Here is a 12,900-nt window from a genome sequence, read left to right as displayed (position 1 = left end):
AACAAACCAACACTAGGCTTCCCACAAGTGGGACACAGGCCCTACCACCACCCAGAGCAACACCCCACCCCATGGTGCAAAATGTGGCCCCCAGCCCAGCCCAAAAGAAACTGTCACTGTGGGCACCAGGTAATGACGTCACGTAGCAATGCCTGGCTTCCTCGCCTTAGCAACTAGCCTCCTTGGAATTTCTTCAGCCCATGAACCAGACTTGCTTTATAGCCAGGTTCAAACATTTTACAGTTTAACCAAATGTCTGTGAAGCATTTTCCCATGCCTCATCTCATTTGATCCTCCAGAAGTCTTGGAGTAGGTAGAGAGGAGACTTGGTAGAATCCTATTGCCTTTTCATTAGCCAGAAAACAGAGATTTAGAAAGTTTAGAAACTTGACCCAACTGGAAAAAAGTAAGAAATGTGGAACTTGAAAATGACTTCAGGTTTTCTCACTGCAGAGAATATAGTCAAACACTGATACAGTTAAATATTTTACCCTTTGTTCTCCCTGAGTGATCTATAATAATATTCTGCTTCATGTTGATATTTACTGCTGTGTTGCTGACAATTACTTGAAAGAGAAGTTGGGGTGTTTCACTGGGCTGGAAAAAGTTTAGCTAAATCAGAAAGCAGGCCTAATTAAGCAAGTTTATTCTGTATATATAAAAGGCTAAGTTGACTCATGCATGCACGATACATATAAAGCTCTTGCTGGTGCCAAATGCATGCATGTGTTTCGATCTGTCATTATCGATCGTGAATTTGGTTGACACTTCTATTATAGAGAAAGGGCGAATAGTGATATTAAAATATTTCTTCTAATTAATTTCCTTTCAATGTGCACGAATCCATGTACCAGAACACTAATATCCTATCTAATAAAGAGGGAATATGCTATTTGACCCTCACACCATCACAAAGATGGCAGTGCCCACAGCCAATAAGGAGGGAATATGACAATTGCTGCCCCGCCCTCAAAGGTGGCAGCACCTACAGCCACTGAGGGAATATGCCAATTGACTGCCCCACCCTCAAAGATGGTGGCGCCCACACAGGATGGCAGTGCCCAACCCCTCAGCCCCGCTGGGGCAGTAGGCGCATGGCAAGGCTGGGCCACATGCCTGCTTCCAGGGACCCCCAGGCCTCTTAGCCCCCCAGGGCCGGCTGTAGGCAAGGCAAGCCTCAGATGTCAGCTGCCCAGCCATCTAGGGCCAGCCGTAGGCGCAGGCAAGCCTCAGGTGAGGCTCAGGTAACCAGGGCTGTCTGAGGCTTGCGCTGCCGGCAGTGGCGGCAGCTGAGGTGTAATGGGGCGTTGCCTTCCCCTGATCACTGGGTCGCCTCCCACCCCTGAGGGCTCCCGGACTGTGAGAGGGGACAGGCCGGGCTGAGGGGACCCACCCTCTCCAGTGCATAAATTTTCATGCACCGGGCCCCTAGCATACGTATATAAAAGCCCAGCGACCAGAACGGCGGAATGACCAGAATGACCGGTCACTATGATGCACACTACGGCGGCCAACCGGCCCAAGCTGGGCCCGGATCGCCCCCCCCCCCAAACCGCCCACAGCCCCTCCCCCCTGGATGTCCCCACACCCATTCAGGCCCCTCCACCCCAATCAGGGGTGGCACCAGCCGGCAAACCTCCCGCATCCCCTACCCCCTTGCCAGCCCAGCCCCTATCGGCCCCAATCGGGGCAGGCTGGCCGGACCCCACCTGTGCACAAATTCGTGCACCAAGCCTCTAGTTGAAAATAAAACATAGTAGAGACTGAATTATAGCAAATAAATCATATTGGTTAGGAAGAACTACTCAACTTTCTGTTTGTTGTAGAAATGCTTAGGAAAGCCTGGCTATACCAATACTTGTAGGAAGTAACCAATAAAGGCTAACCTTCTGCCACTAAAAAGAAAAAACAAAACAAAAAACAAATTCATGAGCATATAACCACATAAAATCAGCATTAAACAACTATTTTGTTCTACATACTCTATATCTATTTGCTTTACTTTTTTGTACTGAAATTAATGTTTGTAGGCTTTGGTTTTACTTCTAAGCAAAAAGCTTTGCTTTCAGAACATTTTACCTAAAATGACATTAATTTTGGAAAAGGCTTTCAAATAGGCACTTCTGACTCAGCAAACATCTTTCAAAATCTTCCACCTACATATAATTAGTATTTTTTAATATGCAAAATTTCTATAAAATAATTCGACAGCATATTTTGACTGATTTTTAAAAATACTACCGTAAAGACTTTAGAAGTAAATTTATTTGACTCATAGATCTCTTTGAAAAGGTAATGGATTACAGATCCTTTTCCTAAGAAAAGGTACATATTGCGGCATAATCTAATCTAGAACCTAGTGGTTAATAACAAATTCAAGAAAGTGTACTTGCTATCCTTAAGAAATAAAAGGTACAAATGAATTACATAAATTGGGGAAATCATCCCAAGAATTAAGAGAAAACAATGATCTTGCCATAATTAACGTGCTTAGAAAGTTTCTTATTAAATGAACTTGGAGGCAAAAAAACAAAAAGGTCACATAAAAAGTCCAAAATAAATTGCTTAGCACAAGATGGCTTAATACAATAAACAAATAGTGATTACCTTCAACTGAAACAACTAAGAGAAGGATATATTTGTACACTGAAGTTTCAACTAAATCTTCTCAATTGCACTGATCCATTTAACAGAAGACTTATTAATTGCCTTCTTCAACTTGGCAATATCTAATATCATACGAAGCATTCATCAGAGCCTCTAAAACATTATAGCCTGTGCTCTCCTCCTCCCATTCTCAATCACACACCCACACAATATTCTAGACAGCCAGTGGAAAAGGGGAAGGGGCCGTAACAGAAGGGATATCTTAAAGAAACTGACAGAGAGATCAGATCAGATTCAAAGGCCCAGTAGTCAGACCAAACACAAGTTCACCATCATTTGCTATGATTTTCACTTTCCTTTGTTATTTAAGTGACTTAGGGAAAATGGATTCAAGAGTTGTATATTATGATCCCAATTTTCTAATCTATATATAAAATGCCAGCAACCAGAACATCTTAACCACTGAACGACCGGTTGCTATGATGCCCACTGCAGCCAGAAAACTACCGGATCAGGGGGTGGGCCAGCTGGCCAACCTCCTGTGGCCCCTCCCCCCAGCTGGCCCTGCTCCCAATGGGCCCTCACCACCCTGATCAGCCCGCAGCTCCTCACCCCCTCCAGCCCTGCCCAATTGCCCCCCCAACCCAATAGGGGGCAGGCTAGCCGGCCAACCTCCTGCAGCCCCTCCCCATGGCCAGCCCTGTCCCCAGTCACCCCCCCCCACACACCCCAATCAGGGGTGGGGCCCACCGGCCAATTGCCCATGACCCCTCCCCACAGCCAGCCTGACCCCAATCGGGACCGGGTTGCCCAGCCAACCCCTCGATGTCTCCTCCTCCCGACAGGCCTGGCCCCAATCCACCTTGATTGGAGCCAGGCCAGCTGGACCCCACCCATGCACGAATTCATGCACTGGGCCTCTAACTGGATATAAGAGCACAAATCCACATAAAAAACAATTTAAACATACATTTTAAAAAATAAATGAAATCAATATGCATTGATGTCTAATCATACAATTATTACTTCAGCTGAGTTAGTTTCATTGGTAGCATCACCTGTAGTTGGATTTTATATTAGATTTATACAAAAAAAAAAAAAAGATTGTGCAGGAATAACACAAAAAAGTACTAGTACTCAAAACTTTTCCTGTCAAAGAATTAGCAATGCAATGAAAACCAATAAAACCACAAATTCTCTTATACTAAGACACAAAGTTTTTAAAATTAAAGTTTGGTTTGGGCAGTTTTAAGTATTATTAAAAATTAAATTGATTTTTTAGGCACTAACATCTACCAATCAAAAGTTTCTAGTTCACTAACTTTCAATGATAGATAACTGAGCATGGAGAAAAGGATTAGACTCACATGTTAGCTGTGATATTAGACAGGTGATATAAAAGTGTTTGACTAAGCACACACTGTTGTCAGTTACTTTGAAAAAAAAAGTGGTACATCAACAATGTGTAACTGTAACTAGTTTCTTTTTCTCATCCAAAAAACTGTTACTAAATTAATGGTGGGACTTATAATTAATTATGCCTTAGAAATATGACAGATATGACATTGTTTTCTTAACACAAAGCTGATGGCAGCTTAACATTTATAAAAGCGATTTGGGAGGAAGAAACAAGTAGACGGGTGAGGGGAGGCAGTAGGAATAGTATAAGGATGTAGGAAATTATAGGATAAAACAAAATCAAACTTTGCCTTTTCCAAATTTGCTTAACACTACATAGGCAGTACCCTGGCACTTAAGTTTCAAGAAAAAACTGACATAATTCCCAAATCTTTTTAGGTTTTCTCACTCTTCCCAAGGGTTAAACATTTGATTCAAGATATCAGCTATTCAAGAACATGAACAGCTAATTAGGCTAGGACAAGACAGAAATCATTCTGCTGAACAATACTAGTATACTCCCAGCAGAAACAAAAACAATTCTTGCAGGGATGATGGGTCTTTGGTTAACTGCCCTACAGAAATCCCTTCCCAGATTCTAACCTAGCCGTGACACTCAGATTTCATCAGTCTAGGGTAGAATCTGTACATTGGTTGCATTTTAAAGCTCCCCCATGAGATTCCAATGGGGGTTGGGAACCACTGGAATATATGGCAGGAAAGGGAAGAATAGGGAATTTTATTAGCAGATTCTAATTATTATTCTTGTGGGGTGAAGAAGCCCAAAAGAATCACTTCTTTCAAATATTAGCATTGCAAAGTGAGTGCTTCTCAGAATTAGAGTGGGAAACATACTGTATCAAGCAAATTAAATGCTATTAATTTGATTTTAAGATCAGCAATAGGAAACAAAAGATAAACTCAATCCCCCTCCCCAAAAATGAATTAGAAAAGGTAATAAGGACATAAGATCACAAAATGGAGGTTATCATAATAAAAGAGCACAAAAGGGGCATTACTGGTACCTACATTTAGATAAGAGACACATAAAGACCAAATGAGACTGAATTCTGTATGACAACACTCCAAGTAGTAAGTAGAAATTATAGGAAGATTTTTTTTCTACTCGATATAATGAAAAACTGTTATGCAAATCAATGGAAATATTTAAACAAAACCCAGATCTATCATTCACTGAGAAAGTTATTACAGTGGAATATACAGGGCTGTGTATGTGCCCTGTCTGATTCCTTCCATCGGCGTTCCAGTGTGCCATCACGATAGGGCCACCAGTAGCACCTATGGCACCTTTGTGCGACGTGGACTCCAGTAAGACACATTAGGAAAAAAGAGAAGCCATGTTACAGTACTGGGGGTTCAGAGCCTGAACTGTGCAGCCACACAGCTTGGATTTCACTCACAACCAAGATCTAACACTAAAGTTACCTCTCTGTGCCTCAGTTCTTTCATCTGTAAAATAAGTTGCTATGAGAGCTGAATTTATAAAGTGCTAAACATTGCCTGGCATAGGATTCTAATGTGATCATTTTAGAATAATACACAGAAGTGAAAAGGAGCCCTTTCCTGTGAGAAGACACAGTCCCCTACCAGGGCAATGGCTTGGTGAACAGAGAGTGGCCTGGATGTTAGCACCACTGGTCTCTGGCTGTGCACTTCTGTACAAGACACAAACTGCCCATTAATATTCTGCTGGGCTGTGTGCTATGACTATAGTGTCCAGTCTTACTTTGTCTTTTGGGAGTTTACATAATAGCATAACTACTCAAAGAAAAGATTAATCACTGATACTACTTTTAAACTATAACATATTTGGAGTGTGCCCAAACATGGCAGTGTAACAATTACCACACCTGACCTCTCACTGAAGCAGAGAGCCTGTCAATTACACTGAAAACTGTCTACGGAAAAACTTCCATATTTCTCTGCCATCTTCAACTTTCACTTTGTATTAGAAAAGGATAAGCTTAACTTTTTTTAAACACTAAGAACATAACAGCAGATGATTAATAAAATGAAAACTGTCATTCAGAAGTATTAAGGACACAAAGAGAAAAAAATGTATTTACATTAAAGTAGGTGTTGGGTTCAGAATTTTAAATATTATTTCAATCTACTAGTGAAAGATTCAAACAAGACACTCTTACGTTTCTTTAAAAAGAGTATTTATTTACAGATTTTAACATGAAAAAACTAAAAACTGGTTGCTTTGACTTCATATTTTCATATTTTTAAAACTGGTATAATTTAGACAGTGCCAACAAATACTTTACCTGCAGTAAGTTCAAACAAATTTCTCATTTAACTACCATGTTTGCTGTCAAAAATACATACTCTTTTAAGAAATCAGAGATAGACTGTCTTTTAACATAATTCATTCTAAGTATACAAGAAAATATGACATAGTCATAATTATTTTTAAAAATGCTAAATTCTCACTTGATGTTGGTCTGCCAAATTGTTGTGTTCTTTTTTTAAGATATACACTGAGTGGCCAGATTATTATGACCGGCCAGATTATTATGACCACCCAATCAGTACTTCGTTGGGCCACCTTTTGCCTTCAATACTGCAGCAATTCTTCTTGGCTTTGACGCCACAAGATGTTGAAAGATGATGCGAGGAATCTGACACCATGCCTGATGAATAGCACTGTCCAGTTCTGTGAGATTTGATGGTTGTGGAACCAGCTGCCTGATGGCTCTTTTAACTTCGTCCCACAAATGCTTAATTGGATTGAGATCTGGTGATTGTGGGGGCCACCTAAGCAAGGTAAAGTCTCCCTCAGGCTCTTGAAACCACTTCTGCACAATATGAGCACCGTGGCATGGCGCATTGTCTTATTGGAAGAAGCCATCTCCATTGGGATAAGCCATCAACATGATAGGCTGAACTTGATCAGCAATGATACTTAGGTATGTTGTGCTATTCAGAATTTATAATGATCTGGCCCTCTAGCAACTTCACCGCGAAATTATAGCTAATTTGCCTACAAATGTCAGGTGGTCATAATAATATGGCCACTCAGTGTATATTTTATTGATTTCAGAGAGGAAGGGAGAGGGAGATATAGAAACATCAATGATGAGAGAAAATCATTGATCAGCTGCCCCCTGCACGCCCTTTCCTACTGGGGATCAAGCCCGCAGCCCAGGCATGTGCCCTGACCAGGAATCGAACCGTGACCTCCTGGTTCATAGATCGATGCTCAACCACTGAGCCACAACGGTTGGGCTGCCAAATTGTTTTCAATTTAGCTTTTTCACCAAATTTAAAATGAAACATTTAAACCAGCAAAATACAAGTTGTGTGGTCTGCCTGATTCACTCAGGACACACAAACACAGGGGGACAGAGGCTCATGCTCGCACCCCCATCCCTGTTTCAGGGGTCACGAAAAGAAAGAAGACAACCTTTCTTAAGTAATGATTTACGTCAATACAAAACACTACTCCTCTCTGTGCCCACCACCCAAATTATAATAAAGCACTGACTGAGCCCAGATGAACCCTACTACTCCATCCCACTTTTCAGCCATCGCTTATGCAATGATCTAGGAATTGGCAAACTATGGCCAGGAAGTATTTTTGGTTTTGCAGGCCATATGGTCTCTGTTGCAGGTACTCAACTCTGCTATTGTGGTGCAAAGCAACCAGAGACAATACATAAATGAATGTATATTACTGTTTCAAATAAAACTTTATTCACAAACTTACACAAAAGGGAAACAGGCAATACTTCCTTGGCCATGAAGTAATTCCCAAGACCACCCAATCTTCTACAGATCCAGGGGGAAACTTTTAGGTTAAATGAGATAAAGATAGATATATAAATAATATAAATATAAATATAAATATAAATATAAATATAAATATAAATATAAATGTAAATGTAAATGTAAATATCTTTTTTAAGTAACAGACTAAGTTTTTAAAAAAAAGTATTCAAGCATTCTCTACTAAAACTATATACCCATTCTATGGGAAGAAAATTATTCTATATCTAACAATGAGGTTCTATCAAAAAAAGAGCATTAAAACTTAAGTATTTCTCTGCCATTTTCAGACACTTAAAAGACAGTGGAGCCCTGGCCAGTTTGGCTTGGTGGACAGAGTGTTGGCCTGGGGACCAAAGGTTCAATTCCAATCAAGGGCACATGCCTGGGTTGCAGGCTTGATCCCCAGTGGGGGGCATGCAGGAAGCAGCCAATCAATGATTCTCTCTCTACCTCTCCCTTCCTCTCTGAATCAATAAAAATATATTTTAAAAAAAATAGACAGTGGAAGTAAACAGAACAAAGGATTTCTACCCTCTCTCATTAAAAACTCAGCTCTGTCATGCCATACCCATATAACCACAAGGAAGCCCTCAGTGTCCTCCTCTCTGCAGAGATGGCATATTACAGCGGTTCTCAACCTTTGGCGGTGGAACAACCCTTTCACAGGGGTCGCCTAAGACCATCCTGCATATCAGATATTTACATTAAGATTCATAACAGTAGCAACAATACAGTTATGAAGTAGAAATGAAAATAATTTTATGGTTGGGTCACAACATGAGGAACTGTATTTAAAGGGCCAGAAGGTTGGGAACTACTGGCATATTAGATGGCTCGACAACATGAATACACAGTCTGGCTATTTTTTAAAAAATCTAGGATGTAAAAATTAGAGCAGCAACCCTATGAAATCCCTAAAGATGTTTTCTCACAGAATACCAATAAATACCAGCTAATTATAACCACTTATATGGCTTAAAAGGAAAAAAAAGTGTAAAAAATAGTCTAATATTAAAAAAATAAAAGAATTGCCCTAGCCAGTATGGTTCAGTGGATAGAGCATCACCCTGAGGATTGAAGGGTCCTGGGTTTGATTCTGATCAAGGGCATATGCATGAGTTGCAGGCTCAGTCCCCAGTAAAGGGTGTGCAGGAGGCAGCCGATCAATGATTCTCTCTCATCATTAATGTTTCTCTCTCTCTCTCTCCTCTCTCTCCTCTCTCTGAAATCAATGAAAACATATTTGAAATAAATAAACAATGTTCTAAGCAAAAAACTGTTTACGACTTACCATGAAATGATAAAAAAATAGCAATGGGAAGTATTAAAAAACAAAACAAAACAAAAAAAAACAGACAACCAACTAAGACAGAAACAACGAAGGCACAGAATAGCATGGTCCTGGGAATGAATCCTCTTGGCCAGAGCAAATGAAGTAACAAAAACTGTTGGCCATAAATTTTGCCAGTACCTGCCAATATTCACCAAATAGTGGGTGAAAAGAAATGAAAGTAATTATGCATATTTTAAACTTAGAGAAAATGAGCTTATCTTTTAGCTTTCTGATATGATTGATGACCACTGGACACAAAAATCACTTCCATAATGTAAACTAAACTGTTTAACTGCAAAAGATGTTTTCACATTTTCTAACAATCCTAAATCATAATATTACTCACAGATAAATCTGGGAATGAACACGTTAATTATGTATTAGTAATTAACTTTTAAAACAAACTCATAAACCTATAGACAAAATTACAGATCAAACAAAATGTTAATTTTCTTATCATTTCTAACTTCTCTAATATCAAAACAACCAAAGAATCCACCCACAACAAAAGACCTGCCTACTACAAGTGAACTCTCTCCATTACCTATGCATTAACTACTCAAGAAAATGCCAACCTAGGTAGGAGAAAGCCAGATTCTTCTTCAGGAGGCCAGGAAGCAATGTAATCTAAAGCCTGCTTTTATCTCAAAGCCAAGTTAACATAGTAGGGTTTTTCTTTTTTCTTTGACTGTAGTATTTATCCTGCAACAAACAGAACTGTGAAGAGAAAGGAGATAGAAGAGAAGAGGAAGGTAGAAAAAAGGGGAAAATGTTTTATTAACCTCTCTATTAAACATTGTTAATACTGCAAGTTAGCCCTTTACCAACAGAACAAAATTTACTAAAATATCCTAAATAATAAAAGCTTAATATGCAAATCAACTAAACGGCAGAATGACCAGTTGCTATGACATGCACTGACCACCAGGGGGCAGACGCTCAATGCAAGGAGCTGCCCTTAGCCCACAGGCCCTAGGCCAGCCAACATGGGTGCCAACAGGGGCCCCCCGATCGCCCCGCAGAGGGAAGTGACCATTGGTGGTGGCGGGGGGACAGTGCCAGGCCGGCCAAGGTGAGTGCCAGAGGAAGCCCCCTGATCGCCCCGCCGGTCACCCCAGAGACTGGCCCTGATCACCAGAGACTCTACCTGTGCACTAATTTCGTGCACTGGGCCTCTAGTATCTATAATAAAAGCATAAAATGCTAATTAGTCCAATGTCCTTCCTTCCGGACAAAGCTGTAGTGGCGGTGGGGGCCAAGGCCCTTGCAAGAATTTCATGCATCAGGCCTCTAAGTCAGTAAATAAAGACCCTTGCCTTCTCAGTTTAAATTCCAGGAGAATTTAGAATTAGGTTGCACATAGTTGGTGACAACTGCTATTAAAAAAAGTAAAGGTCTGAGTAGGGGGAGGGGACTCCAGAGTGGAGGGGGAAAGGAGGAGTGGTGCCTCCAGGCTGCAGTAGTAAGTAGAATGCTTAGAACTGGTTTGTATTTCAACAGGAGAGCTGGCAAGATATCAGGAAGCTATTGCATATTCTCTGTTCTGTATGTATTCAGGCAGTCATGGGTGCAGATGTGCCTTATCTTGAGGTTGTCACGTAAGTGTTAGTACCTAGAACATTCACATTCACAAAATAGGTCATTTATGTTTCAATTACTCCAATTTTTTCTCTGAAAGATCTGTTCTTGCCTATATCCTATCCTATCTAATAAAAGACAAAAAGGGTAATTAACCGTACCTCCGCTACGCTTCCCATAGGCTAATCAGGGTGATATACAAATTAACTGCCAACAAAGATGGCAGCCAGCAGCCATGCAGCTGAATCAAGCAGGAGGCTTGCTTGCTCCAGTGATGGAGGAAGCCAAGGTTCCCAGCCTGCCGCGGTCCGGCTCTGAGCTCCGGAAGCAACAATGTTTCAATTATAGAAGCTAAACAAACCCCAGATACCTTTCAGCCGGCCGCAGCCTCAGAGCTGGGAGCACCAGGGACGGCAACAATGTTTCAATTATAGAAGATAAATAAGTCCAGAATTAAAAAAAAGAAAGAAAAGAAAGGAGAGGCTGGGAGCTTCAGTCGCTGGCCAGCCTGAAAACGGCCCTCCACCCCTCACCCAGACTGGCCAGGCACCCCAGCGGGACGCCTACCCTGATCCGGGACACCCTTCAGAGCAAACCAGCTGACCCCCACCCATGCAGCACGCCTCAATCCCATATAGTAAAAGGGTGATATGCAAACTAACCCTAACAGCAGAAAGACTGGGAATGACTGGTCACTATGACACACACTGACCACCAGGGGGCAGATGCTCAATGCAGGAGCTGCCCTCTGGTGGTCAGTGTGCTCCCACATGGGGGAGCTCTGCTCAGCCACAAGCCAGGCTGACAGCTGCCAGTACAGCAGTGGTGGTGGGAGCCTCTCCTGCCTCCTCAGCAGTGCCAAGGATGTCTGAATGCAGCTTAGGCCTGCTCCCCACTGGCAAATGGACATCCCTCGAGGGCTCCAGGGCTGCCAGAGGGATGTCTGATTGCCATCTTAGGCCCAATCCCCCCGGGAAGTAGGCCTAAGCCAGCAGGTGGTCATCTCCCGAGGGGTCCCAGACTGCCAGAGGGCACAGGCTGGGCTGAGGGACCCCCCCCCCCCCCGAGTGCACAAATTTTTGTGCACCGGGCCTCTAGTATTTTATAAAGCTGTAATTCCTAGGACAGATATTAGCCATTATAAATGACAAGTTTAGCACAATAGTATTACGGAGGCCATCAGAAAAGTTATCAAATGCAAAGAAGATAAGCTAAATAAGAGAAACTTTCATAACTGTTGCCCAGAGCTGTTCACAGTACTTTTCATACAAGCATTCTTACAAAATTAACATCAAAAAGCTTTGAACATTTTTAAGATACACGATACCGGAAAACAGAAAAATACCACTGAAATGAAATGTCTGGTCACTTAAAGTCCTACTACAGTTTAGAAAATAGACTCAATGTTTAAATATCCAACAAATGCTTACGCATTGTGCCTGTACTACATACATTTACCTATCATTACTACCTTAACATACCTACTTTGGTAAAAATAACAAAACACAAATGTGGATACAGACCAACACTTCTTTCAAATGCTTAAAAACCTCTGGTCTTGTCTGTTTTCCCTACTGAGTTTCATATTCTTCAGTAGAGCAAACATAAAGAGAAACAAAAGTGAAACTAGTTTGCGAAAACCCACAAAGCTAGAACTATAAAGACTGTCTGAACTTTTTTTCAATACCTTCGACTGTAAACACCTGGAAAAAAATTGATACAGACAGTCCTCGGGTTACGTCGGACTCGACATACGTCGTTTCGTGGTTACGTCGCCATCTCCTATTTATTTATTTAAAAAAAAGTTCCATCATTTCGACGTTTGTACCTATGTGCTTTATGTTTTTTATTATTTATTTACCACAGTAAAGGTCAGGAATTGTTATCTTTCTTTTAAATTTTGTTTACTGTTTTACTTCATTACTGCTGTGTATGTGCTCCATGTGTGTGATGTAGGTGCTTATGTAGGTGGGTTCCGACTTAGGGCGAAAATCGCGTTCCGTCACGCAGTAGGAACGGATCTCCGACATAACCCGAGGACCTACTGTAGTATCTTTATAGTTTATACCTCCTATCATATCTAAAACATAATTCTGGACTCCAGTGAGCACTAAATGAGATTGGCAGAGGGGGAAATTTGTGAAGGTAGGGGAGTTGAAACAAAATCTTACCTCTTCCTTATAAAAGGG

The 12,900-nt window shown here is 41.3% G+C and overlaps 1 protein-coding gene across 10 annotated transcripts in view; it reads right to left on the bottom strand.

Moving 5' to 3' along the window:
• Positions 1-12,900, bottom strand: part of TBL1XR1 (TBL1X receptor 1) — a 171,063-nt gene that overhangs the window by 80,874 nt on the left and 77,289 nt on the right. For 3 of the 10 annotated variants that reach the window (XM_036349719.1, XM_036349725.1, XM_036349722.1), the window contains exon 1: positions 9,709-9,850. The exons of 6 other annotated variants lie outside the window; for them this stretch is intronic. Coding sequence is in view for 1 of the 4 variants with exons in the window: in XM_036349718.1 (XP_036205611.1) it covers positions 7,739-7,772 (34 nt within the window). In the remaining 3 variants the exon portion in view is untranslated. Of the gene's footprint in view, positions 1-7,738; positions 7,820-9,708; positions 9,851-12,900 lie in introns of those variants that run through there. One more of the 10 variants, XM_036349718.1, reaches the window with a different exon arrangement.

The sequence above is a fragment of the Myotis myotis genome, unplaced genomic scaffold, assembly GCF_014108235.1.
Source record: "Myotis myotis isolate mMyoMyo1 unplaced genomic scaffold, mMyoMyo1.p scaffold_m19_p_2, whole genome shotgun sequence".
Lineage (NCBI taxonomy): Eukaryota > Metazoa > Chordata > Mammalia > Chiroptera > Vespertilionidae > Myotis > Myotis myotis.
The sequence above is the reverse complement of the archived record's forward strand: the minus strand, read 5'-3'. Positions and strand labels throughout refer to the sequence as shown.